Below are 25,788 nucleotides of genomic sequence, written 5' to 3'. Positions count from 1 at the left end.
TAAAGACAAGGACGGACGGTAAGTGACAGCGCCAACAGCGCGACTATGGTGGCTACCACAGCGCGACAGGGCTACATGGGATCATACACACCCGGCGAGCACCGACGCGCCGTCCGCCAGCAACGTCAACAACACTAGAGTTACTGTAAAGGTAGCATATACAGTAACTCTAAACAACACAAACCTCGCACGCCACAGCAAACAACGAGCAGCTGAGCAAAGCTGAGAGCTCTCCTAGGGATAAAAAGAGCATTGCACGTGTTCCTAGGTAGTACCCAGACATAGGGAGATCTTCAAGAAGCAAACGGGGAAAATATCCCCAGATCCAAGTTACCCGGATGGAGTCTGTGAGAAAAGAAACGCTCGTCTGACGGAGAATGCAAAAGCCGTTGCCACCACAAAGACAAGGCTCCAACAGTGGTGGAAGTGGTGCCAGAAGGGAAATCTTTCGTGCCTTCGTTCTTTTTTTCTTTCTTGTTGTCGTTCTTTTTCTTTCCTTTTTTTTTCTTCATACCCAGGCTAGAACACACCATATGTGTCCACCCGCTACAAAGGGAAAAGCCACAAATCATCATCATCATCATCAGCCGCAGTATCGACTAATCTCGCAAGTGGAAAGTGGAGTATTTAAACGCAGCGAGGGGCGGGGAGAGAGCGAAGTAAACGCCGGTGCGCTGTAGTGAGCCAGTTCGTTCAGGAGACGCGCCGAGTTTACTGCGAAAACCACCGGATTTCTAATAAGAGTCGCACCTTTCAGATAGACGTTGATCAATACAGGTTTTTAGTATGCCGATCAAGGCTGTTTGCGTGTTGTCCGGATCGGACACAACCAAGGGAACCCTTCACTTCACGCAGGAGGTGAGTCGAAAGTGGCATAACGGGATTGCTAGTATACAACTGATATTCGCCCACCTTCGTAGTTCTTAAGCAGGTGGCGGTATTTGTGAGAAAAAGCGTACACACAAACCATGTAGCGCGTACCGATACCATAATTATGTCTCTATCTTTGCAAAACATCGCGTGCTTGTTTTCTTTTGATGTCTGGGCCGGTCTGGGGTGGGCTCTGCACACGGCACCATTACCTTGTGTCTCGTCGGTTTCCTTCTCGAGTGCTTCCGCGACTATCAAAAGTTACCAATGGCCTTGGGTCCCGCTTCCAAAACGACCACTTTGTTTTCTAGCTTGTGTCAGGCGTTGTACTAATCGTACGGCGGTGTTCTTTGCAGGGTGACGGGAAGCCGGTTAAAGTTGTTGGCGAAATTACTGGCCTCAGCAAAGGAAAGCATGGGTTTCACATTCATGAGTTCGGAGATAACACTAACGGTAAGCTGTTTAAAAACACCGGGTAACGTTCAAGTTTCGTTACGCTCATTTCATTGCGGGCGCTAATACGTGCTTGGTAAGCCGCGCCCGCAGAGTTGTTGTCCAAGAGCTGAAGTTCTACGCCCGACATCTAACAGGTGGTTTGCATCCTGCATTATATTGACTTTTTTTTTTCGCTTTTCATTTTCAGGGTGTGTGAGTGCAGGTGCACACTTTAACCCGCATGGAAAGGAGCACGGCGCACCTACTGACGCGAACAGGTGATGTGTCGGGAAGTTTTGATTGACGCATCGGGCCGATGCTGTTTGTCGGCTCATTGCTGTTTTCCTCTGCCCCTTGCACTTCGTAAACAGGCACGTTGGAGACCTAGGCAATGTAGAGGCTGGCGACAACGGAGTTGCGAAGGTGAACATCGAGGACTCTGTAATTTCGCTTTGTGGAGAGCACAACATCATTGGACGATCTCTTGTGGTGAGTGTTATTTCACGCAGTCTCGCACTGACCAATTGATTAACACTAGTAGCACTGAAATACGCATTTACGATTTGCTACAGCAATGTTCAATTTCCCGGGCAAGGCGCCAAGTTCAGTGAAGGATCATTTCTCTGCTGTGTAATTCGACCGTTTTGTTCTAGCAGTAGGCACGAGTGTTTACATACTTGGGCATCACATAGTGACTCATCACAAACTCTTCAACAGGTCCATGCCGACCCAGATGACCTTGGAAAGGGAGGCCATGAGCTTAGCAAGACCACCGGGAATGCAGGCGCACGACTTGCCTGTGGCGTGGTTGGCATCACCAAATAAGCTGAGAAAAAAGCACCTAATATACCTTGGTCATGCGTTCAACATTCGGACTAATAAACGCCATTGTTTTTTTTTTACCAAGAGTCTCTGTTCTCTTCATTGCTTTGTGCAAGATGCATTCTGCATCTTTCGCATGGTAGTCTTCCACAAATGCTGCTCAAGCATACTACACTGTTGCTACAAATAGTCCTCTACAGTAATACCTAGTAAGTGCCACCCTTAAAGCATGTTTTCTTAGGCAGCCAGGCCAGTACAAATTTGTATAAGCCTTTGCTTCAAGTCTCTCATTTGAGCCGCTATTAAAGTTAGTGTTATCCGATATTTTCGTAAGGTGTGCGCGCAATGGCTTTGATAACTTGCCAATTGTTTCATTTCGCTGAGCTAAAATCTATGGGTATTGCTGATGTAAAAAGGGGCAGCCAAAACATCTTCCCATTATTTACGTATTGCTAATAAAGCATCAAAACCCCCATGCGTTGTGCCACAAAGCAAAAAAAAAAAAGCTGGAAGGTTAGTATTGAGACACTGTCGATTTCATTTATAAAGCATTTAAAGCTACATGACTTGGTAGATAAAAACTTTTCTGGAACCCTACCGAAAACTAAATTGTACAATTTGTAATTAAGGGCAAGCAAGCCGCAAGATGTTTTTGCGTGTTTTCAGCAAACAGTGCTATGTCCCATCTTCATGTCTTTTTAAATGACAAGGTGGAATATGGAAAAAGAGGCTAGTGCATGGTTTTACACCTTTGATGAAGACAAGACAGGTACAAACGTGCTCATCTTTCAGAAGACTTGAAATGTAATTTTTGCAGTAAATCAGTTCGTATGTGTTAAGCTTTTCAACAGTGCATAAAAATACAGCAAGAGAAAGAAAGTGTCTTGAACACTAGTAAGTCAACAATGTATCAAAGTGTTTATTGTTTAGCAATGTCATCAAACAAATGCTTTAGAGGAAAAAAAAAAAAGATCACATCAATACAGGTCTAACGAACTATGAAAACATGACAGCAAGGAAGCATTGTATAGGTTACGAGGTTTAAGTATCATGTCCATCAAAGGATTCCTACTTTACATCATTCACACGAGTGCATTTTTGCGTCCCGGTGTGGGCACGTCTTCAAAAAAGAACATTCGTGGAAGGAAGGGCAAGGCCCAAGTCGAGATGTATGCTCTCTTTCGAGACTTTGTTCACAGGGGGAGTGCCCCGGCATGACCTGAAAGAGCCTTTCGATATGGCATCCACACTGTCTCTAAAGGATTGCAAAAGCTTAAAAGTACTTCAGGGAAGCATTCGAAGAAAGCTACACGTGAGCCACAACACAGATTTTTTTTTTAGGACGTTCATTAAGTGTCAACACACACGAGACGGTGGTCAAAATGTGAAGTGGCATCTGACATCCAAGCCTTGTCAACCTGGACGGCCATTAGCACTGGAATGAGACTACGACAAGTGCTTAGTGCCACATTACGCGCTTCCAGCACGACAAAGTGCACGAGTGAAGCACTTCCGAAGAAGCAGAAATATTGTGGTGTGTGTACAGTGGGCCATCTTGACACGCCGAAGTGGCTATGCTGTTCTTGCTGTGCTAATTTGTAAATCGTGCTACTGCCGCTAACTTGACTGCAACATCGTCGGCAGTCAAAGCCTTACAGGGGGGGTTCTTAAACTAAAATACAAATTGTTGGCACTTTCCCCCAGTTTGCTGCCTTCACATCTGAGCTGCCACCTCTTTGCACGCTTCTACTGGCGCCTGTACTTCAATCAAGGCTACAATTTATACCTCAACAGCTTAACGATGAAAGCATACAATATCAGAACCTGTCGCGATGTCACTCCATATGCCTTGTCAAACATAACACAGGTATTGGAGGGTAATTTTTTTGTTTCAGAAATTTTAGAGAGCGCACTCAAGAATTGTGAGGAGCAACGATGCAAACCAGGTATCCCTAGATCAAAGAGTTCTCCTAGGCAAAAGACTAAAACAGAAAAACAAGTATTTCAGTATTTAACTGGTTCCGAAAAAAGCATTAACGTAGACCTGCAAACCAGACATTCCGGTATTTCTGCAGGCAATGAGGCCACATTGGACTGAACATGAGCACTTCAGTGCACATACTATTTACAACCATGATGTACCTAAACTGTCAGAACAACAGGCTATTTGTCATGGGAGTGACAGCTATAAGCTTGCTTCTTAAGCACCCCGCACTACTGTTCAGCATTGAAGGGGGACAAATGAAAGCCGTTCGTACTCAACACGAGTGCTGTTCCAAGCAATGACCACGGGGCCTACAGTTTGGCTCCCACGAAAAACGTGGCTAGCTCCACCAACATGGAAGCACTGTAATCACTGTTGTTCCGTACAGAACAACTTTTAGTGCACAACCCACTTAAAGCAATGTCATGTTCAATTGCGAAATTTGGCTTCTGTTGCCAGACATATGGTCTTCAAGACAAAGTACAACAGCAACGTCTGCATGCTTTCCAAATTTCCTGCACAATAAATTTTCATTGGAACTATACAGGCAACACAAAATTATATGCACCAAGTGCAGTTGGAAAGCAAGGAAAAAGATGGCATGCATGCAATGCTGCATGTAGAGTTTGAAAAACTAAAACATAAAGCTATTCACTGTACTTTTTCATGAACCTTTCAAACTACAGAAACATGCTGTGTTGTATCTGTTCTAACAGAAGCTGTCACCTCTGGTTTGCCATACAGATATGTCCAAAGAGAATAAAAATGAAAAGGTGTTGAGGGCCTTGCACTAGGTCTGTCATAGCCGTTATTTCAGCCTTTTCCATTCAACACACATACACAAGGTGCACTTGGTGCCAAGCTGTTCACTCTTTGCGCAACATCCACGGCTCAAACACACATGAAAGGAGTGGCAGGCTCAGCAAACAAAGTGGGAAGAGAAAGTTTGTAGACGAAAAACTGCATTTGCTGAACACCTAGCAACACCATTTCACAGTGCGCTAAAGACTACTACAGAACGCAGAGAGAAAAATGCAGCAGCTAGACACAACTAAGTGGTTTGAAGAATGTCTGTATACACACACACACACACGAAGAGAACTTTCACTATGCTTTCTTCTCCTTATAGCGCACTGTAGAACACAAATGGTGCTGCACATGGATACCAAGTGGATAGTGCAATTTCAATCAACAGCCATCTGGAGAACAGCAGCCGATGCTGATGCAAGCACAGGGGTGCATGCCAAATGCATTCTTCTTGCCAGCCAAGACAACTGCCAGTCTTTCTGGACATTGCGAATTGCTCAAAGACACAAGCTTTGCAAGATAATCTACTACTGTGGATCATACTTCCGAAGAAACGTGCCGAGCTGCTAACGTAACAGCTCTAGCAAGCTCCTGTTCGGAAACCATACAAAAAAAATATTTGTGGTGTCCTGACTTCTTTCTTGTGTCTGTGTTTGCACGCCCTGTCTTTTTAGAATGAAAAATATCCAGGCGTGGGAACAAAGCAAAGTTTCTGAAGGAGTAATACAACTTAAAATTATTAGCAAAAATCAATCTTTGCCTATAAAAAATCTGATGGCACATAACCGTAGGTACTTCAGTGACAAAGAAAAAAAAAAGAAAACACAATTAACATGTACGACATAGATATACACATATACATATGTATCTTTAATTATACGCTATAGGGCGTCAAGGTGGAACTAAACACGTGACTCTACAGCCACCAATCAGTTCCTCAGGTCAAAAACAGAAGACTTAATACAGCAATTAACGTCCACTTATGCTAACCTGCGCACAGAGGCACTTTCCGAGCTCTTTGAAGCCCAGGCAGCTTTTTTTTTTTTTTTTTTTTGCCTGCTTGTTTCTAACGTCTTACAGCATTTCCTTACCCTGCGCTGCCCCATACAATCCATCGCAGAAGCCCGCCTCTTTCGAACAAAAGCACGCACAAATGCACGTACGCTACTTGATGACAATGAACAAAAGAAAAGACAAGTACACACGCGCAAACATAAGAATGGGTTTCGGATGGGCAACGAATGCACGCTGAACTCTCTACTGACGAGTCCAAGGAAGCTGTCACTGAATGTGTGCAAAAGGCAACAGAGTCGATGTCTTCTTTTGTTTGTGTGTCTTCCCTTTCCTGGAAAAAGCAGGGGCCTGTCAAACCTCTGTGGACGAATGGTGCCGCGCCTTATTGGCCCGTCTCCTGGCCAGTTCTGACGCCGCAACGGGTTCCAGGTTTGGGGGCTTGGGGTAGCTGTTGATAGCTCTGAATGTGGCTGCCATGGCACCCTGCAATGCATACCGTATCAGAATGAAAGCAAAGATCTAGCTTATAAAATTCCAAAGATTTGTGCACTGTACACTTCGACAGCACGTTGGGAAAAAGAAAGAGGGAAGAAAAAGAACACTTACTTTGCAATGGCTTTGACTACCAAACATGAAACCCAAAATATCAGGAAAAAAAAACCGAAAGAAGCACAGTAAAAGTAAGACAACACTAACCTAAGCCAACTTAATCGAGCCTAACCCTATCCAACAAACGACTCTTGACTCAAGATATGAAACTTTCAAGAAAAGCATGAAGTGACAGACTTGAAGAACACTGTCCAATACACGCTCTGCTTGAGGGCAGCTTCTTACCTTCCAGTGACTTAACCATCCCAACCCAAACAAATTAAGATTAGGAGAAAGAGACAAACCTTCACCAGATGAGGCTCCTGATGGGAAAGCCTGCTGACTGGAAGATTATTCTTGTTCACAATCCAGGCATGTCCCAAGACATCAGCTGCCCTGTATCTTTGCTTTGGGTCCACATGCAGCATTTTCTGGACTAGATGCTGTAAGCATGACATAATCTCGGTTAAGAATGAATACGCTGTACAGACAAGTCTGCCCAGCTCTGAACATGGGAACAAGCCAACAAAACAAACCTTTGCCGGACTCGAGATATTGGCCCAGTTTCCCGACATTAGGTCAAACCTCCCTTCTCCAATCCGGGCCAATATATGGTTTGGTGTGTCGTTCGGTCCATTCGCAAACGGTGTGTGCCTGTTGGGAAGCAGAGCATATGAGGATAAGCAGGGGACCTACAATGTAAAAAAGCTGGGGACAATAGTCAACTTTCATAATGCAACAAAGCAAGCTTTGGTGAAGAGTATAATGCAATAGAGAAGAATGTACATTACAAAGTTCTCAAATGGAACTCTTATTTCGCTTTGCAGCAATATGCACTAAGCAGGAGCATGCATGAAGAATTATGAGCGTTCCATTCCTGTAAGTTTCATGTCACTCAACTAAAACATAGTCAAAGCAAAGTAGTTCAAGGTACTGGTGCCACTGAGGCTCCCACTACCATGCACCTGAACTGCCAGGCAATCGGCAAAAAGCATTTACTTCGCAATGCTGCATCACTTCAATGACATCATTGAAACCTGGGCACACACAAGTTATAGGTACTATAACAAAATGTGGTGGCCAGGACATACTTTCCAGCACCTATGGTACACAAGAATACGGCCTTCACGACTGGTTTTTGTTATCCAAGGAGGATGTCACAGAAGGATGTAATATGGATGCAACGTATTGACTCTTGAAATAATTTTCCTAAGCCTATCAATAAAAACTCGGCCGTAGCAGACATGAATGAACTCTCGTGTACTTCCATTTTTTGAAGCTTGCAAACAATATCTGCCGTCTATCACAAGTTTGTTAATATAGACACATGGGCTCAAAGCAGGGCTGCTATTGCCAAAACAAGCTAGCGGCGCCTGATCCATGCATTTTTGACAATCAAAACACTTGTGCGAGCTGCCAGCCAAACAGGCAAGGTAGATGGTCAAGGCTTGACCCTAACCTGTTCGCGACATCATTCAATCACACCCTTATAAAGAGACTATGTGTAGTGGTCTACAAACATTAGTTTTGCTTCACCTGATCCCTTGTATATCACTTTGTAGGAGTTTGACTAAATTTTCGCAATAGGCTCACCCCGCAAGCATGGTGTACAGCAGCACACCCATACTCCAGATGTCACAGGCCTCATCATAGCCCTGCTTCTTGAGTACTTCGGGGGCAACAAAGTTGGCCGTGTAGCACGGAGTCATAAGAAGTCCATTCTCGGCACGCATCTGCTTTGCAAAGCCGAAGTCACAAATGCGCAGGCTCTCCGGACTACCACTTTCGTCTGCATACATGATGTTCGATGGCTTCAGGTCACGGTGAACCACCTGCAATATTGGTCAACAATGCACCAGTTAGTTTTTCAGTGAGTTGCTGAAACTTCTGACAAAATAAATGTGCGTGTCCCTGGTACAATGACCAGAACAAGCTAACATGTACTGTATCATCAGACACATAATAAATGATCACACAAAACTGTAACGGACCAAACTGGCAAGTTACACTACATCTGTCTGGTGCAAGGCAAGCTGGTTCTAGTAGTTCTTAGCAGGCTAAGAGCAACTATGGTAAGGAGCATATTGTGTCTGTACCATGGCAAACCCATTCATCCCTCTTATATCAAGATACTGGAAGGGGAGAATAAGATTCCACAATAGTTATTTGCAGCTTTCCTCTAAAATTTACAAGAAAACCAACAATGGCATTCTCTTCGGTATTCTTCTCAATGTTGCCTTGAGCCCAAGTAAAGCAGGTAAGCATGCATCTTGCAAGCATGCAGCCAGCCGGGCAGCTGCATATGTGCAGGGAACATGGCAAAATTGGTCTGTTACAAAAAAAAGAAAAAAAAGAATGACACCTAACAACAACTGCACACGACTAGCATGTGCATCAATCACCTTAAACACTAGATAGAGAAACGTGAGCGCCAATGTGTTTGAATGCAGAAAAAGGGGAACTGACCCCATTGTCGTGCAGGAACTTCATTGTCTTTGCAATCACTTCCAGTACAGCGCTGGCTTCTCTCTCACTGAAGTGCTTCTGGTTTAGGATCCTATCCAGGAGCTCCCCACCCTTGAGAAGCTCCATGATTATGTACACAGAGGCGGCATCCTGGTAAACCTAGTTCATAGAAAGAAAAATGATAGCAAGTGAATTCTTTGAGCAATAAAACATCTACTGAGGTGACGTCAGAGCAGAAAATTGGATCTGCCAGTACAAATTAAAAGAACAGCAGCACATTTCTGTGTTGGTTTGGGTCAGCTACCCGACTGGTTACCAACTGTAATACAAAAGCTGCGTTTAAATGTTTCAACAATTTTTTTTAAGTTTTTGGATTCTGCCACTATTGATGCACTAACTAATGAATTTGCATGCATCCTAGATCATTATTTTGGCCATAACAGCCTTTTATATCACTTCAGTGACAGACAGTCTTGTTTTTTTGCTATTTGTTTGTAACCTTACAATCTACTGACAAGGTTTTGTCAGCCTTCGAGCACTTAATTCTGATCTCTTTTTTTGTCTTGCTAAAAAACTGAATGTTTAGAGAGTCAACAGTTACTTTCTGAAGTTACAAGTGTTAAGAACGCGTGAAACAAGAAAAGTAAATTTTCTCAGTCATTCAAGTGAGGACTTTGAAGCTTCACAACTGTTCATTCTAAAAAGACAGGGCGTGCAAACACGGACACAAGAAAGAAGTCAGGACACCGCAAACTTCTTTCTTGTGTCCGTGTTTCTAGCTTCTATAATAAAACGCTTTATAGCACCTTATTACACTTTATTGCCACTTTCCCCTTAAATAATTCTGTATCTGTTAAATAAATTAGTTATTCCCTGTAGACTGAACTTATTCGGAACACAGTACATTTTCCACCACCTTTTCCACAGTGAAAACGATCAAGAAATGATTACTTACATCGTACACCGTGAGTATGTTAGGGTGCTGGCCATATCGCAGCAGTATTTCCACTTCCTCTAGACAGTCTCTCTTGAACTTGTCAATGATCTGAAGAATAACAATGCTTCGTTCACAAAACAGTCTGGCCCATAAAAAACAAAGTTCCATTTTATTTGTCACACTTTCCAATAAAAGTGAGTCTGACAGTACAGCTCAATATTTCGACCTTCCATAACACAGACCAAAACCAAAAATTACACCAGCAGCAGTACTGAGATGACTGCCAATGTTAATGTCGTTAGCAGTCACACAATGTAGCTACATATCATACTGCTATCACCGAAATGCATGATTTATGGGCAGTGTGTGATATGTACTTGGGCTGCCATCACCCACTTCCCTCTAGACACGTTGGGCTGTTTGGCAATATCCTTGTGAAGTCCCCTTCTTTTCCGTGGCCTCCGAGATGCACGACGCAATAATATTGCTTTTGTCAAAGGATCGGGCTGCTATGCTCAAGTAGCCTGTGTGATGTGGGTTTTTTAAAGACGATAGTCTTTCTTGGGGAACTTAAACGCAGAAATTTTGGTCTGTCTTTCTGTTTGTCGGCACATCACTCGAATTAGCCACCCGGCCAATATTGAGCCACTTGCCCAAGGGCCAGCCATCTTGAACGGCTGACTAGGTTCATACTTGTGTACATTGTTGATCAAAAAGCAAACATTACGCATATCTGCGGCGCAACATCACTAGGTAAGTATTAGGTGGTGTGTTCCTTTAATAGAAAATACATAGATACATAATTCTAGAGACCCTAGTTTCTTAAGCTGCGCTGAAACTTGCCTTCCTCCGTGCCCTCTGCACGAGCTCATTGTTGTGTTTCGGTTTCGGTTCAGTATTGCACTGTACGAATGCCATGGGGCGCCGCTCTGGCATTCCTGTTTTACCCAGGCGACGTGTAAATAAAAGAGTGTGTGGAGAGTACTCGTTGAGTGCGGACGTTTCTTCTGCTTCGGCGCTTTGCGCCAAACCGCGTGTTCGGGCTGGCTGGCGTCCCCGCCGGTCGCGTTGGTCACCGCCGGTCTTCGCCTGCTGCTGTGCCGGGACTACCAGCCCGCAACACAGCACTCATGTTTCCCGACGTATTGCTAGATGGCATCCATATCTCACGCAGCACCTCTTCTATCGTCTTTAGACGACATTTGCAGCGAAGCACGCAGATACGCGGCCAATTTTTCAATCCAGCACAACAGAAATATATATATATTTTTTTTATGTACTAAACACTGGTGTGAAGAGCATAGGTTGGAAAACTCATGCATGAGTCGACTCACTCAGACACAGATCGAGCCGATGAGTGAGTCCGGGTGAGTAATGTTTTGGCGAGTTTGAATCCGAGTGAGTCCGGTTGACAAAAATATAAGAGTCTGTGCGAGTTCAATTGAGCAAAATTTTGGAGAGTCTGAGTGAGCCCGTAGCGCAAAATATATTTATTGAGTGAGTCTGAGTGAGCTCCACATTTCTTCGCAACCTATGGTTTAATCTACTCAACTTCAGCTTCACTATAAGCCTTATGTCGGCTCACGTTTATACTCGCACCGACTCATACATGCTTCAACGCACTCGTGTTAATATGCCAGCTCAATATTTATTGATCAGAGACGGGAGTTAAGGGGAGGGGGGACACCCTCTCGCAAGCTCTTTCACGAGTAGTTCTTTATAATATTATCTCGTGTGAGTCATCTCTTTTAACAAAAATGTCCTTACTGGATTGCAACCACTGATAACTGATATTTGAAGGTACGAGATCAATAGGTGCCAAATGGAGCACCGATTATGCAAGATATTAATGTTAAAGAGCATTGACACAATGGTCGAAAAAGTCAATTATACGCTAACCAGGGGTGCAACAGCCAAATTAGGATTTGGAGCAATTTTGGGGGCAGCAAAATGTTGCTTTTGGAGCACAAAAATCAAAATTCCAAATTTGGAGCAGTACAAAAATAGGACTTACATTCAAATAAGGAGAATATATGTAAAAACTGTTCAACATCAGCTAACTCATGCGCAGTGCACGTGAGCACTGCTATTTCAATAAAAGCAGTCTGTTGAACCACACTACAGTGCGAACAATGTCGAAGTCCACATTAGCATTTGCAGAGCCTGTTAAACCATTTGAAAGGCGCTGCATGTGCTATTGTGAATCTGCCAACCTGGCGACCTCAAAATTCAGGAAATTCGTAAAGCAGGAGCGAAAGGGGGTGGCGAAGAAAGATAAGTGGCGTACGTTTTTGTTTACCATTTCTCAGGGCCGCAGAAACGTCATACACCGCTCTGAATGATTGCCAGTAATTTTTTCGACATCAGCAATCATACTAGTACTCGTTATTATATGGCGCGTGCACACGTGAGTAATTAAGCAACAAAATGTGTTGTCCTGTGAAAGCGAGTACTAGTAGCCCCTCCTAAATCATAATACGCTTTTTCACACAGCAAAGGTGTCCTGTGGCAAAAGTGGCTTAAAAGGTGTTCTGCACGTGTTCCCGCCCCTAGTCACCTAAGAGGGCGGACGCACAAAGTCTGCCTCATACACTAACTAGGGGGAGGGGGGACGCTGCGATGACCCTTTGCCCCCAGGCTATTCTTGGGATGAAAAATACTAGGGGTGTGCGAATATTCGAAAGTTTCGAATATTCGTCGAATATTACATTCGAAATATTCGTATTCGATTCGAAAATCGTGTATTCGAAAAGTTTCGAATATTCGATAACTTCGAATATGCGAAAAATTCGAATATGCGATTCGATTATCATGCATAAAATAACTCGTCCTCCACATTTCTGCTGCGTTCGTATAGCTAAAAACGTTGCCGAGAGGAGCGATAAACATCGTAAGTACACGGAGGCACGATATCTGCCTGCGACGAGCGCCCCAATACGTATGATTTATTGCTGGTGCATTTCCGACGTGCAGCGCTGTTGGCGATCATGTAACCGTGCATTTTCAATATTATGCGGCCGTAATGTGCCGCACTACCACTCGTTCACTATGCGGGACCACTTCTGAAGAAAGACAGTGACCCACGTAACTGGTGGCGGACTGTTCAGATACCCCAGTCTGACCAAGCGAGCGTGCCTTTTCAGTGGCAGGGGGGGAGGGGGGGGGGGGAGGGTGTCTCCGTTACAAGGGAGCGCCTGCTGCCTGATCATGTGGAGCAACTCATATTCCTTCATGATAACATCTAGCCATTACTTTCATTGTGCCGTGATATTTGCTTGTGTTGTGATGTGCATTGTGCTAGCTTGGACATTGTGTTCTGGAGATAGCAGTGTATGTTGTGTTGCCAGTCAGGCTGTTAATGTTTTTTTTGTTTTTTTTTAAATAGCTACATGGTAAATAAAATATTGGTACTGTTGAGGCATTTTTCCTTCGATATTCGATATTCGATTCGATATTCGAAGGTGGGTATTCGTATTCGATTCGTATTCGAAAAATTTGATATTCGCACACCCCTAAAAAATACATGCTGAAAGCCTTCCATGGGTTAGGATTGCTGGGGTCATAGTCAGCAAGTCAATGCACTCAACAAGATGTCAATTTCCTTTGTTTCTTTTTGCGCTTGTACAGCGGCTGTCCAATGGTTCTCAACATTACAGGAAGAATGCACACAAGGCAGCATACCTTGACGGCATATTCCTTGCCAGTTGCCCTATGCACAGCCCTCTTGCAAGTCGAGTAGGACCCTAAGCCAAGGTCCTCCTTGAGTTCATACTCCTTTGCGATACCTTCCTTGAAGTAAAGGCTGTACTGCAATTTGAAAGGAAATAAAATGGAATAGGTGTACATAAAATTAAGAAAAATGGTTTGAGTAAGATTTCAGGGGCATTTCTCATACGCAGTCATAACACTAACCAGAATCCACTCACAGTCGTTCATATGATGCACTGTTTGCACTTGGATGTGTAGCAGTGAAACAAGCAGCTGACTAAAAAGCATGCATTGCAGCTTGATGTAAACGAGAAAATAAACAGCAAGACACTGTTTTAACGCCAATAGCAATCATGTACGACTCCATGCTAAGTACTCGTATATGAGAAAATAAAACCTGGAGAGAAAGACTTGCAGTGTTTTTAAACATGTAAAAACCTGGAACATATTCCCGACTTGAATGTTATATTTAATGACTAGCACGAGCAGTGTCTTCACAATGTATACTTCCATATCGTACACACATTTTGTAAACGTGCAGCTCTCTGTATTAGCCTCCAACAAATGACAATCCCACACACATAAGGATAAGTTCACAGAGCAGGAGTACATCTTATAAGGCCCAAATGTGCAGCTCGGAGTTAGTTCATGAATGCTGTTATTTCACTTGAACATAAGAATGCACACAGATAGAGAAAACGAATTGATCACTCGGATGATGACACAATAAAAAGTACTAACTCTATTCTACAATGGCTTGCATAAACAACATACAGAGAAATTCACAATTTCTACATTTGTAAACAAACTGATGCATTGTGGGGTGAAAAGAGAGAGCGAGAATACATAACTATGTTCATACTTTTCTCTTCGCGGCTTCGTGCCTTCAGCGACTACTTAAAACAAGATATGGCAAACATTGCCTCCTGAGAAAAGGCCAGCCACTGGAGCGTGTGCCTTGGTGTCATGTTTTAAATACTGTCAATGCAGAAAAAACTCACCCGTTTGGAGGACTGATTGTCCTTGCTTTTGACATAATCTTCCTCAGTCAGACTAGGCGCCACAAAACTGAATCCTCGAAACAACTCGTGGGCATTGGCACTTGGAGGCACTCCAGGAGAGTCTGAGGTGGACACCAGTCATGGCAAAAAGAAAGACGCAATATCGAAAATAACGTTCAGACAGGCAACTTGAATAAGTGAAAAATATAGAAAAGAGCATAAGTATGGGCAAAAAAGGAAATGTTACCTGTAAACTCTTTTGCGCAACACGAGGTTTGTTGCAATAGAAGAAAAGAAAACAGGCGAGGTGAGAAAATGGGTATAGGGAAGAGTAGGCGAGATGGAACAAATTGTTCGTTTCGAATATTTGCACTGGCAGTGAGGAAAGGAAGTGATCTAACAACACCATTGCAATCTTTAAGATGATAGCCTTGAAATAACAATGCAATGTGTAGGTAAAAGGGCGTAAATAAGGCACTGGGGGTGTGCTAGGTCGGGTTGACCACTTTAACATAGAGTATTGGTCAGAAATTTCGAAGTTGCCTAAGATATCAGAACGAAGTTGCCTAAGATACCTGAACGAAGTTGTCTCAAGGCACTATGTGAAAATGAAAAATTTTTCACTAAAGTAAAACATGTACAAGCTATCTTTTCTTTTTTTTTCCCCAGACATATGCATTTTGACCAAACACTTTATATGCACTGCCGTAGTTCTTTTAAAAGCAATCATCAACAGATGAATGAAAGGAGAGCTGCTGAACCAATGAAGTGCCACCCCGTTTCTCATACCACATAAGTGGTTCCAAAAAATCAAAATGCAGTGCTCTTTGTGTAACATATTTTACTACCCCTATACAGTATGCCCTATACCTCAAATAACAACTTTCAGAAACGGGTGAAAATTTTGTGCACTGTAGCCCACATAAACTACATACACCAGAGGTCAACCCAATACATCAATAACCTAACAAAATTATAGGAACAATGCATGATCCCCATAAACAACCTTGTTCTGTACCTGCAATTGCTGCCATTTTCACTGCTAATCAATGCAGTACACCCTACACTAAAGTTTTAGACACACTGCTATCAGCATAGATATACATCTGGCCACATGGGAAATCTTCCTGCCAGGCAGGACACACACAGTTCCTCCCATTGTTATATGGTTAAGAAAGCAGACCACTGTGTACAGTGGTATGGCTAATAAATCAATGTAGTGCGTCAGAAATTGACTGATATTAAATGAGATAGATTCATGGCGATTCTGAGCTCATTGCTGCAAAGCTGCACCACATCACATAGCTTGCTTCTTAACCTACACTTTGCTTTAGACTGAACACTTATGGGTATAATACTCAAATATACACGATGTATTAGGCCAAAATGAACAACTTGTACGTACAGTCTGCAAGCATTTCAGACTGTGCCTTCCTCACAAGTGTACCAACACTTATTATGCACGAGTTCTGCCAACAAGCCTTCAACGAGCAGTTTCTCAAAGCTGGGACGCAGGTACAGAAGCGGCTCTTCCGAAGACCAGTACTATACAAACCTTCTGGAGTCTTCGATGTAAATTCTCGGTCGAAATACAGTGTGTTATCCGGTCTTGAGACAGCCGGTATGAAAGGAGGCACCACTTCCCTTCTGTAAAGCTGGCCCCAGTCAATAGTGGCAAAAAACGGGTGCGCTTTGATGTCGCCGATTGCATTTGGACCGGAGCCTTGCAGAAAGAAAAGCAAGAAAAAAATCAAATACAACGCAAGTCTACAGGACACTAACCTTGCATCACAGAAGTAAAGTTACATAAGTTCTCTTGTCTGCATTCTAGAATATATGCGATCTCTCATTTGCTTACACCAATGCATTTTATTACGACTGCACCCTGCAACAAGTGCAATGTCCTTACATAATCCATGCTGTTCTACTACGTCTTGATTTGGCAAGGAATATTGTCATACGAGTTCAAGATTCAGTGCTCAACATTAAGGGGGCCCTGCAACACCTTTTGAACATGGTCAGAAAATGCTGACTTTCGGCAGTCGAGGCTCCTCGGAACATGTGAGCCAAACATTATAGCGCAGCACGTTGCCAGGAATTTACAATTAATTCTCAAAGTCAGCTAGAAATTGCTCGCTCTTCTCTCGACAAATGATGCCATAAACCCAAATGACTGCACCACAGACCCAGAGTACACAACCATTGGCTGATTTGATCATCGTGAGCTGCACCATTACCACAGCCACCGCGATATGCCTGCACGCTGACAATCAAAGTGAAAGTAAGTCGCGCGTTCGAAGAAAAAAAGAGGAAAAATGCTCAAGGTCATGACGCACACTGACAAATGCATGTAGCTTCTTGCCCTCTTGTCACTGCCCCACGTAGCTTTCAGCACACTCGCTGGTACGAAAGGAGATAGAAAGCGCTGAAAGCATGCGACGAATGTTAGTAACTCCGCTCATACTTAATAGGCACCAAGGTTGCAGCCTTCAAGAAGACAAGTCGGCTTGTCGGAACGTCAGCTACAGCAACCACCCCGTGTTCACAAATTTTTCATCAGTACAAATAGTAGATGTTACTGTAGATGTCATTCTTTCCAGTAGTCTGCGTTTACAACAGATTATTCCGTTGTCCAAACAAACATGTGCCATGACTAAAAGCAGCATACGGCATCACAGCGGGGACTCAAAAGCATTTGTTTCCCAGTCCCAGTTCGTGCACATTCGAGTCCCAATTCGTGTACGTTCGAGTCCTTGTACAGTAATCACATCATGTGATAAATAGCGGACGTGGCACACTAAAGTAGGGACGGAAAAAGCTCACCTAATCTATTCGCAGGGTTTCTCTTGAACAACGCTCGAAGAAGGCTCTGTGCTTCAGGACTGAGGAACTGTGGCATGCTCAACTTGGCCCTGGGCAGAGCAAAAGAACGAGTGTCAAACACACACTCCATGAAGCTGCCATGACAGTAGCACTCACTTGAGTATCTGTATCATTGTCTCCTTTCTATTGGTTCCTTGAAATGGCAGGCCGCCTGTCAGCATTTCAAACTGGAAAGAAAGCAGCAACAAATGATAAGCGAAATATGCTATCAAGAGTGTTTCGTTGATTGTATTCTCTGGTTTTACGTGCAAAAACCATAACATGATTATCAGGCATGCTATAGTGAGCGATTCTGGATGAATAAGTGCATGGGTATTTTTGCATCTTGCCCCCATAGAAATGTGGTCACTGTGGACAAGAATTGAACCCATGCCCTTGAGCTGAGCAGCGCAACGACTTAGTCACTAAGCTGCAGCAGCAAGTTATTTTGCGATAGAAGGCGAAAACCCTAAGTAGAAGCACAAGGTCCTTGCAAACTTGAGTTTTTCAACTCAAGCACCTGGAAACACAAAAACAATCTCACAAGAAAATTAAAGAATTGAAGTGAATGAAAGTGGTTGCACTTAAGAAAAAGCTACACTCTAACAAGTGCTGGAAGCAGAATTTTTAATGAAGTCGTCAAGTTTTTATTATTATTTTTTTTATGAATACTGCTGAAAATAGTGAAAGTTGATGGGGAACTAAAAATAAATAAATAAAGAAAACAGTATTACACTTCTGAAAGTACTATATCCACTGTGAGATCTGAAGCAAACAGCGACATGGTATTATTATGCACAACGTTGAAGTACTGTAAAACTAATACGCAAGTGAGATCACAGCAGCACTTGCACTAACAATGTAGTATAGTATATAATTTCACAAAAGCTGTAAGCTAGCGCATAATATAATTGATATCAACAACTGTCACCAATTATAACCACCAACAAAACAGGACGACACAACGTTTTAACCTTACCATGAGTACTCCGAAAGACCACCAGTCGGCAGCCATTGTGTGACCCTTGCGGTTGATGACCTCGGGTGCCATGTATTCGATGGTGCCGCAGAATGAGTATGCCTTCTGGTCGTTGAGCGCTTCTTTGCTCAGACCAAAGTCTGTTAGGCTTATGTGGCCATCAGAGTCCAAAAGTATGCTGCAACACAAACCAAATGAACACAATGTAGCCAAGAAAGCTTAACAGAACTGCTAAAGCTGGTCAACTTTACAAATTACAACATTCTCAAAGATGTACAGAAAGAAAAGTTAAGTCTCATTTTCTTTTTTTTTTCTTTTTTTTTGCATTTGACAACTGTCGACCAAGTAGGTACACTACAGCGCCTCCTACCGTCGAGAGTACAAGCTTTCATGTTGATTTTTTTAAAGGCCATCTACAATGAAATCTTGGGCTGCATAACAAGCCTATTTTCAGAGTGAACGCATCACCAAAGGCTTGCAAAAAGACGTTTACTTTCATGTCGAAGGAAAATAAAAACCACCATCACCATTTGCTATGTGTAACAACGTGGCCTCAGAGATTAGCTGATGCCCGCCGCTTGTCTCAGCTCACTAATAATATTGGACGCAACATGCTGCGACTTGTGTAATGCCTGGCAACAACCACATGCACATGTGCACTATGTTTGCTTGGGTACTACTCATAACTTGCTCACAAAAAAGTTAGACCAAAACAAGGCCTACTGCTTTATGAAGATTGTTAATTTCATTGCAGTCAATCTTTAATGCAACTAGTTCAAAAAAACCACCAAGTGCTGCTTGGCTTCAGATGCAAAGAAGATAAAGGATGAGAAAGAAAGGAAAAAAAAATTCTAGGGTTTCATGTGTCAGCAACACAACTAACTTAATGTGACCCTTTCATTTATGGTGTCTTCATTGGATAGGCAACCTACTTTTCAATGATTCCTATCAGCAACCATGCAATATAGTTTCTGACATTGCTGAATGTAAGTAAGCACAACGATCTGCTGATGTAATAGATGATACAACACACATCAGTATAGAGTTACATGCGAAATCATTTAATTTTTAACGGGTGCGTTGTAAGGTTTGACAAGCTCGACACACAGATTTGTATGACTGCTGTTAATGAGTGTTCTTTTTGTCATCAAGTCACTAACTATATAAAAACCAATGCATCAGTGTAGAACAAAAATTTCTGCTGATTTCATGATGTAATGCTTTATCTACGGTTCCTATACTAGATCAACATTAGTAATTAATCATCCTAACTATGAAGACTGATGATCTGGCTCAAGTATCTAAGTTACATGTTCCATTTTTATCATTTTATTTGTGATGGGCTTCCAATCTGATCCGAGTAAAATATATAAATATGTATGGAGGGTGTAAAAACACTTGACCTTTGTGACTAAAGTGGAAAAAGGCAAGAAGCCATATTGGGGAATTGCAGATTTAATTTTGAAAACACATGGGGTTCTTCGACATGCATCTAAATACAAGGACATGGCCATCCTTGCATTTTCCTTCCATAGAAATGCGAGCAGGATTGAACCCACAACCTCAAGCTAAACAAGGCTACAACACAGCCACTTGGCTACCATGCCAAAAGGAAAGAGAAAGCCAGCTCACTTCTCCGGCTTGAGATCTCTGTAGATGATGCCCAGGCCATGCAGGTGGTCCAGAGCAAGCGCAAGCTCAGCCAGGTAGAACTTCACATCTTCCTCAGTGAACATGACCTGAAAAAGCACAAAAAAAGCCATTTTTATTGGGCTATATTTTTTTTAAAACTAAATGTAACTGTAGGCAGTTAGAAAACAAAAGAACTTTGAGGGAAAAAAAACATCACCTAATTAAACGAAAGACTGCTGTACTTACAGAATGCATCGTATGATGCAGAGTGTAAATTAAGGTAAAAGAAAGCAGCAGCATTGTCAACTGTAAAAAAACCCAGCAAGCCACATTCTGCAGCTGTTATTTTTATATGCAAAGCAGTCAAAACACTTTTGGCTTTTCGTAGACAGACAGCATGCAAAGGAAACAGAGCTAAATGAGAAAATCTGCAAACTCTATAAAACCGAACTCGGTATACACGTATTACTCAAGTGATGATACACACCTTCAACAAAGAATAAATAAGCAACATGGCAGCACACAAGAATGAATAAACAAAGTCATAACGATGACCTTAACAACGAACATATGCTGAAATGTTGAATACCCCATAAAGGAGCAACAGCGCTCACCTCTTTGCTTAGCCTTGTGAAAAGGTCTCCACCCTTTAGGAAATCTAGGATTAGGTACAGTTTTCCTTCAGTCTGGAAGGCTGAAAATAAAAAAAAAGGGGCAAGTAAGCATCCGTTAAGCATAGTATTGTATAAGCCAATGCTTCCATAATAGGCTGGGAAGAGAAACGTACCATAATGTAGCTTCACCACGAATGGATGCCGCACTTCAGCAAGGATGTCTCTTTCCATTTTTGTTCTTAACCTGTCCCGTACTACGGAAAGAAAGGAAGTCGACATGACGAATGATACGCAAGGGGCACTTCTCGGAACACCAATGTGAAAAATTGAGACAAACCTTTTAACGTTGCTTTCTTCAACACTTTCATCGCATATAATGTTCCTGCATCTGGGCCCATAATCTTCTTCACTAGAAACACCTGGAGGTGGACAGGAACAAATAAATGACGCAGTCATCTAAATGCCCTCCAAATGTTTCGCATTAGCAGTGATACAGAAACAAGTGAGCAAGATGTTTAAACTGCAGCTGAAAGCAAAGTTGAGGGTACGCCCACATCCCCAATGTTTGCTTTCCCATATGGCTCTCTCAACTCCTGTAATCTGGCTGGTCCTTTATGCCCAGGTTACACCCAGTTCGGCGAAATCGCACAGTACAGATAGATAGCACCAGTGTTCTCACGGTGGCACTACTCGACAATGAGGTTACATGGGCACCATGGGGAATGAATGAATGAATGAATAAACTTTATTAAAGGTCCGAGGCGGGGGGAAGAGGAGATTAACCCGTCTCGTCCCACCCTACGTCGATGACGATGGCATGGGGAAGGGTTTTTTTTTCTCTCTGGCTCGGGATAGGCGTAGTGCATGGCCAACCTTGCGTGCTCGGAGGGGAATTTCGTGGGACCATCCCGCAGATACCTTCCCATTCCTTCGTATGTGCCTCCATTTGAGATATCACCCTTGAACAGGATAGGCTTAGGTTTCTGGCAGGGGCAAACATCAATCGCACATTATTCTGGAGTAAAGAGTCAAACTACCTCAATTCCGCAACATGTTACAGTGGCATGAAACACCAATTTATTCAGCTAGCTGACACACTGTATGGAAGGTGCAAATAAAAGCCCTTTTGTTGGCTCGCAATTCAGTGTACCGTTGTTTACTTCATTCCTTGAGGACAAGAGACGGCACAAGGTCCATCAAGAGACAATGTAAGTAATGAAAGTAGTGTCTACGAACACAATCTTTTTTTTTATAATTTAAAGTATTTTGGGAGCTCCTAGAATGTGGCTACACAGGCATGGCCCAAAACTTCAAATTTTATTCACGTAAAAAATAAATATGGCACATGGCTGTGTAGAAATGACGAGGACAGCAGAGAACCTTCCTTCAGCATATGTCAAGTTATAAAAATATTAATAAATTAAAAAAAAGCCAGTGCTAACGTCAGTGCAACACACATCCCATTTATTACCCAGATTTTGACGTTTGGTCCCTTTTCTCCTTCTTAAAACAAACTTCACTCCCTGCCAAGTATAAGATTGCCGATAAGACATAACTAAACCAAGCTCAATACTACAAGTAGTATGTTCATAGAAATCAGCTAAGACCATAAAGGTACTCTGCCTCCACACATTAGTTAATGCACACTGACTATGAAAACAATTAAAACAAAACTCTGACCACGATTAAAAGCAAATAAAAGCACGACGTTTCCCTGACTATGTAACCCTTCACCAATAATAAAATGAACAGGTGCAGCCCTAGCAGCCTGAAGAACTTAATCACTAGAGTGTGGCTTAGGGACCTCAAGATAACAAGAATGTCTCTTTGTCTTGGGTGAACTCGATGACTGAACAAAATTATGTAGAACTTGCCTTTCCAAATGAGCCCTGTCCGAGAACCTTGAGGAGCTTGAACTGGCTGGGATCGCCCTTTGGATGGCCTTCTTTCGTAACATTTGTGAGCTCAATCTCGTGCGTCCCTTCAGCCATGTCACTAGTTTCCATGTCCTGAAGGAAAATAAAACACCCAATTTAAATCAAACATTGTGAAAGATTTACGTCAGAAGGTCTGTTTTCCCTGACGACTGCAGGAATTCGATATAGTAAAAAGCAATACATTACTTCACATCACTACACATAAAGCTGTTCCATAAGTCCATGGAACAGCCCTCCCAAAAGCGTAGTTGTAGGAAATAACGCATAAAAATGTTGGCAGTTGCTTAATGCACGTATCAGTTAACACACACTAACATTTTTTTATTTATTTTGCCTACAATAATTTATGCATTACAGTACTCCGCCTCATATGTATTGAATTGATTACTTTGCTTTTTCTTACTTGGTTGTTTGACAGTGATATGTGTCATGATTGTTTCTACGGGTTAAATTATTTCTTATTTATATTTGCATTATCTTTCTTCGATTGCATGTCACTGATATACCTATACAGCCCCCTTACATAATGCTCCATATAAGGGAATCTGCAACATACATTTAAATAAATTAATACGAGTAAATTGTACCAAGGTCAAGTTACGAAATACATACTTTTTTCAGAATGGTCAAAAAACAAATTAACTAAGGTAAATTAGAAGTAAGGAATCTAAATGAAAGGGTTTCAATGAGAGCAACACTATGTAGGTTTAAGATACACAAGATGCATTTGCAAAAACAAAAGGAATGTTGACCCCTCACCTGGGTTTCATCATTTTCATCGACAGCCATATCTTCACCTGGCGGACCCTGAATAACAAATAACGCAACATTTGTGTTAAAACAATTCATTTAAAACACACATCGCACTGGCGCAAAAGTGACAAGAAATTATAAAAGTCAGATCCCTACCAATAAGAAATACAGTGACGGCTTTAAGCACATTCAAAGAGCGTGCAAACGGACGAGAGGCTCTGTTTAACAATTTCTCACTATCATTTGGTCAACACAACTCTTCATAAATGTGATATTTCTTATTCCTATGGCCTATATTCAACAAGGTTTTATGCTGCAAAATGAAAACCGTTCTAATTAAGATTTTGGGGTATTATCGGTGCCGAATGTTTACAAAAAATAAAAAATGCTTCAAAAAAACACAGCTGCAGCCCTGCTGTGGTAAGCATAAACAATAAGTTAAATTCTGGAGTTTTATGTGTAAAAACCATTATACGATGATCAGGCACTCCTAGTGGAGGTTAGTTTTGTCCAGTGGGGGTCCTCTAACGCGCATCTAAATACACAGATGTTTTTGCATTTCGACCGGTTCGAAATGCTGCCAGAGTGGCCTGGAATGAAGCATGTGCGCTCAAACCTAGCACAAAACATAATACACCTATGTATCACACATTGTTCAAAAGAATGTATTAATGAGTATTACCAGTGCCAGAGTGTACGCCTATTTACCTAAGCAATGCAATACGAACAGATGACCGAGAACAGCTTTCCTTTTATTTTTCAAAATATCCACATCCCCCCCCCGTTTTTTCTTTTATGTCTCTTTAACGAGGCTAATAAATGTGTTAGAAACGAAAGCTGCATTTTACAAATTATTACAAACTCGTTAATGAGTTTACTAAACCAGTCGAGCCAAAATTCCGCGAGGTTAAGCATGAAGGCGTCCATTTCCGAACACCACGTAATGAAAGGCGCGGGCTAGAGATACTGTAAGATGAAACAGATGATCAAATGACAATACTTCAGTATTCCGACACTGGCGCCACGAATATTAGTCACCGTAAGGGATCGGTAAGTGGAACAATGTTTGAGATCTAGAATTCAACCCAAAAGGTGTGATACCGTAACAGAACGTCGGCGCGTGTTTAAAATAAAGGGGACAGAGATATTGAGAAATTACATATATATTCGAAGGAAGAAATATGCCAAGCCCCCGGCCCGTACTGCGCGCAAGCACCTACGGTATGCGTTCCTATCATTCCAGTAGACACACGTACCGTGAAGAACGCGTCAAGCGGATATGCGAGAAGTCTGCACGACGTCAAAGTTCAAAAAAAGAAAAAGAATTTTAACTACGTGACATGCCGGCATTCACAGCTCCCTGCGCCGAGGTTCGTTCGCCCTGCGGAACCTCTATTCAACTTTTCCGATCGTACCAAGTGCCTGTCACGCACTGCTAGACACGAACGGCACTCCTTCAAAGAACGTTAAAACGACGATAGATACGGACATTGAGGGAAAAGAGAAGAACGGGATACAAAGATTGAGATGCGCGCAGGTCTGTATCTTATCAACGTTCTCGTATGGCAGTGCCTGCGACCGAGGATTACATGTTTCAGGGACTTGTCGCGTCAGCCTTTCACACAAGGCAAACACCCGAACACTCGGATCGTGCGGCGATACGCAATCCCGAGACAAGGTAAAGCTCAAGACGGTCGCACGAAAAAGAGCTATTAATAATGGCCAGATGCGCAAACATGGAATCCGCCGTGTTTAAAAACATCTCGCAAACGGGTCTGTCAAATACGCGGGGCGTTCGCCGACATCAGGCAAGTTACAGCGCTACTGCTATGCCAACAAATATCACGGCCACCATGCGAAAACAAGGCAAATAAAGCGAAGCCGGTCAATGTTTGTGTTACAGGGACGTCGGGGCAGCGACGGTAAATAATGAATAGGCGACGGGCTCACTCACCCCGCAGTCCGTTTTGATCTCGACCCAAGGGTCCGCCGCAAGCTGAGCTAACGGCATTATGCTCGCCAGCGTAAATCGTAATATGATTGAAACCTTTCGCCCTCAGACACATATATATGTCATCTGTTTCCTGGCGGTAACTTCCGCCAAGATGGCTTGCGCTTCGGAAGTTCGGCCTTTCAATGCCTTTGCAGCACGGGCGGCGTCGCCAGCCGGCACAAGACTAGCTCATTGGCTTCCGTCTACGCTTCGGCGCGAACACCGAACGCGATGGATGGATGCGATAGATGTGGCACGTCGATTGCGTCGATGCGCTGAAACCGCTGAAACATACCTCGCTATCGAACTTAGTGCCGCCTTGCCGTAACCTTAAAAAATAGGCAGAATCACAATATGGCCTTTGAGATTTGTAAGCGTGCAGTTAG

At 42.8% G+C, this 25,788-nt stretch overlaps 2 protein-coding genes across 3 annotated transcripts; one reads left to right on the top strand and one right to left on the bottom strand.

Moving 5' to 3' along the window:
* Positions 1–598: 598 nt before the first annotated feature.
* LOC119396644 (superoxide dismutase [Cu-Zn]) lies at positions 599–2,204 on the top strand. The gene is made up of 5 exons (XM_037663934.2): positions 599–858; positions 1,227–1,323; positions 1,514–1,583; positions 1,677–1,794; positions 2,023–2,204. Exons 1-5 carry the CDS (start codon positions 787–789, stop codon positions 2,128–2,130), a joined length of 465 nt encoding a protein of 154 aa, XP_037519862.1. The 5' UTR covers positions 599–786; the 3' UTR covers positions 2,131–2,204.
* An 822-nt stretch (positions 2,205–3,026) lies between these two features.
* Positions 3,027–25,619, bottom strand: LOC119396642 (ribosomal protein S6 kinase alpha-2). 2 transcript variants are annotated; one of them, XM_049417180.1, is made up of 19 exons: positions 25,364–25,619; positions 23,416–23,463; positions 22,594–22,728; positions 21,057–21,138; positions 20,893–20,973; positions 20,720–20,799; positions 20,106–20,212; positions 18,474–18,651; positions 17,612–17,682; positions 17,456–17,544; positions 16,179–16,355; positions 14,633–14,754; positions 13,605–13,730; positions 9,942–10,031; positions 8,987–9,145; positions 8,114–8,352; positions 7,057–7,174; positions 6,826–6,963; positions 3,027–6,415 (listed from the first exon to the last, which is right to left on the bottom strand). In XM_049417180.1, the coding sequence occupies exons 1-19, from the start codon at positions 25,418–25,420 to the stop codon at positions 6,284–6,286; spliced, it is 2,229 nt and encodes a 742-aa protein (XP_049273137.1). In that variant the 5' UTR covers positions 25,421–25,619; the 3' UTR covers positions 3,027–6,283. The 2 variants fall into 2 exon arrangements, with proteins under 2 accessions (XP_049273137.1, XP_037519860.1); XM_037663932.2 differs by having other exon boundaries at positions 16,188–16,355; positions 25,364–25,618.
* Positions 25,620–25,788: the final 169 nt, after the last annotated feature.

This window comes from Rhipicephalus sanguineus, chromosome 6, assembly GCF_013339695.2.
Source record: "Rhipicephalus sanguineus isolate Rsan-2018 chromosome 6, BIME_Rsan_1.4, whole genome shotgun sequence".
NCBI classification, from domain to species: domain Eukaryota; kingdom Metazoa; phylum Arthropoda; class Arachnida; order Ixodida; family Ixodidae; genus Rhipicephalus; species Rhipicephalus sanguineus.
Note: the sequence above shows the minus strand (reverse complement) of the source record. Positions and strands in the feature narration are given on the sequence as shown.

Coding starts and splice junctions, on each gene's coding strand:
- LOC119396644 (XM_037663934.2), top strand. CDS start 787: ATGCCGATCAAGGCTGTTTGCGTGTTGTCCGGATCGGACACAACCAAG. Junction 1,324..1,513: donor GTTCGGAGATAACACTAACG/GTAAGCTGTTTA, acceptor TTTCATTTTCAG/GGTGTGTGAGTGCAGGTGCA. Junction 1,584..1,676: donor GCACCTACTGACGCGAACAG/GTGATGTGTCGG, acceptor CTTCGTAAACAG/GCACGTTGGAGACCTAGGCA.
- LOC119396642 (XM_049417180.1), bottom strand. CDS start 25,420: ATGCCGTTAGCTCAGCTTGCGGCGGACCCTTGGGTCGAGATCAAAACG. Junction 22,729..23,415: donor ATGAAAATGATGAAACCCAG/GTGAGGGGTCAA, acceptor ATTTTCCTTCAG/GACATGGAAACTAGTGACAT. Junction 16,356..17,455: donor AAACCCTGCGAATAGATTAG/GTGAGCTTTTTC, acceptor TCTTTCTGCAAG/GCTCCGGTCCAAATGCAATC.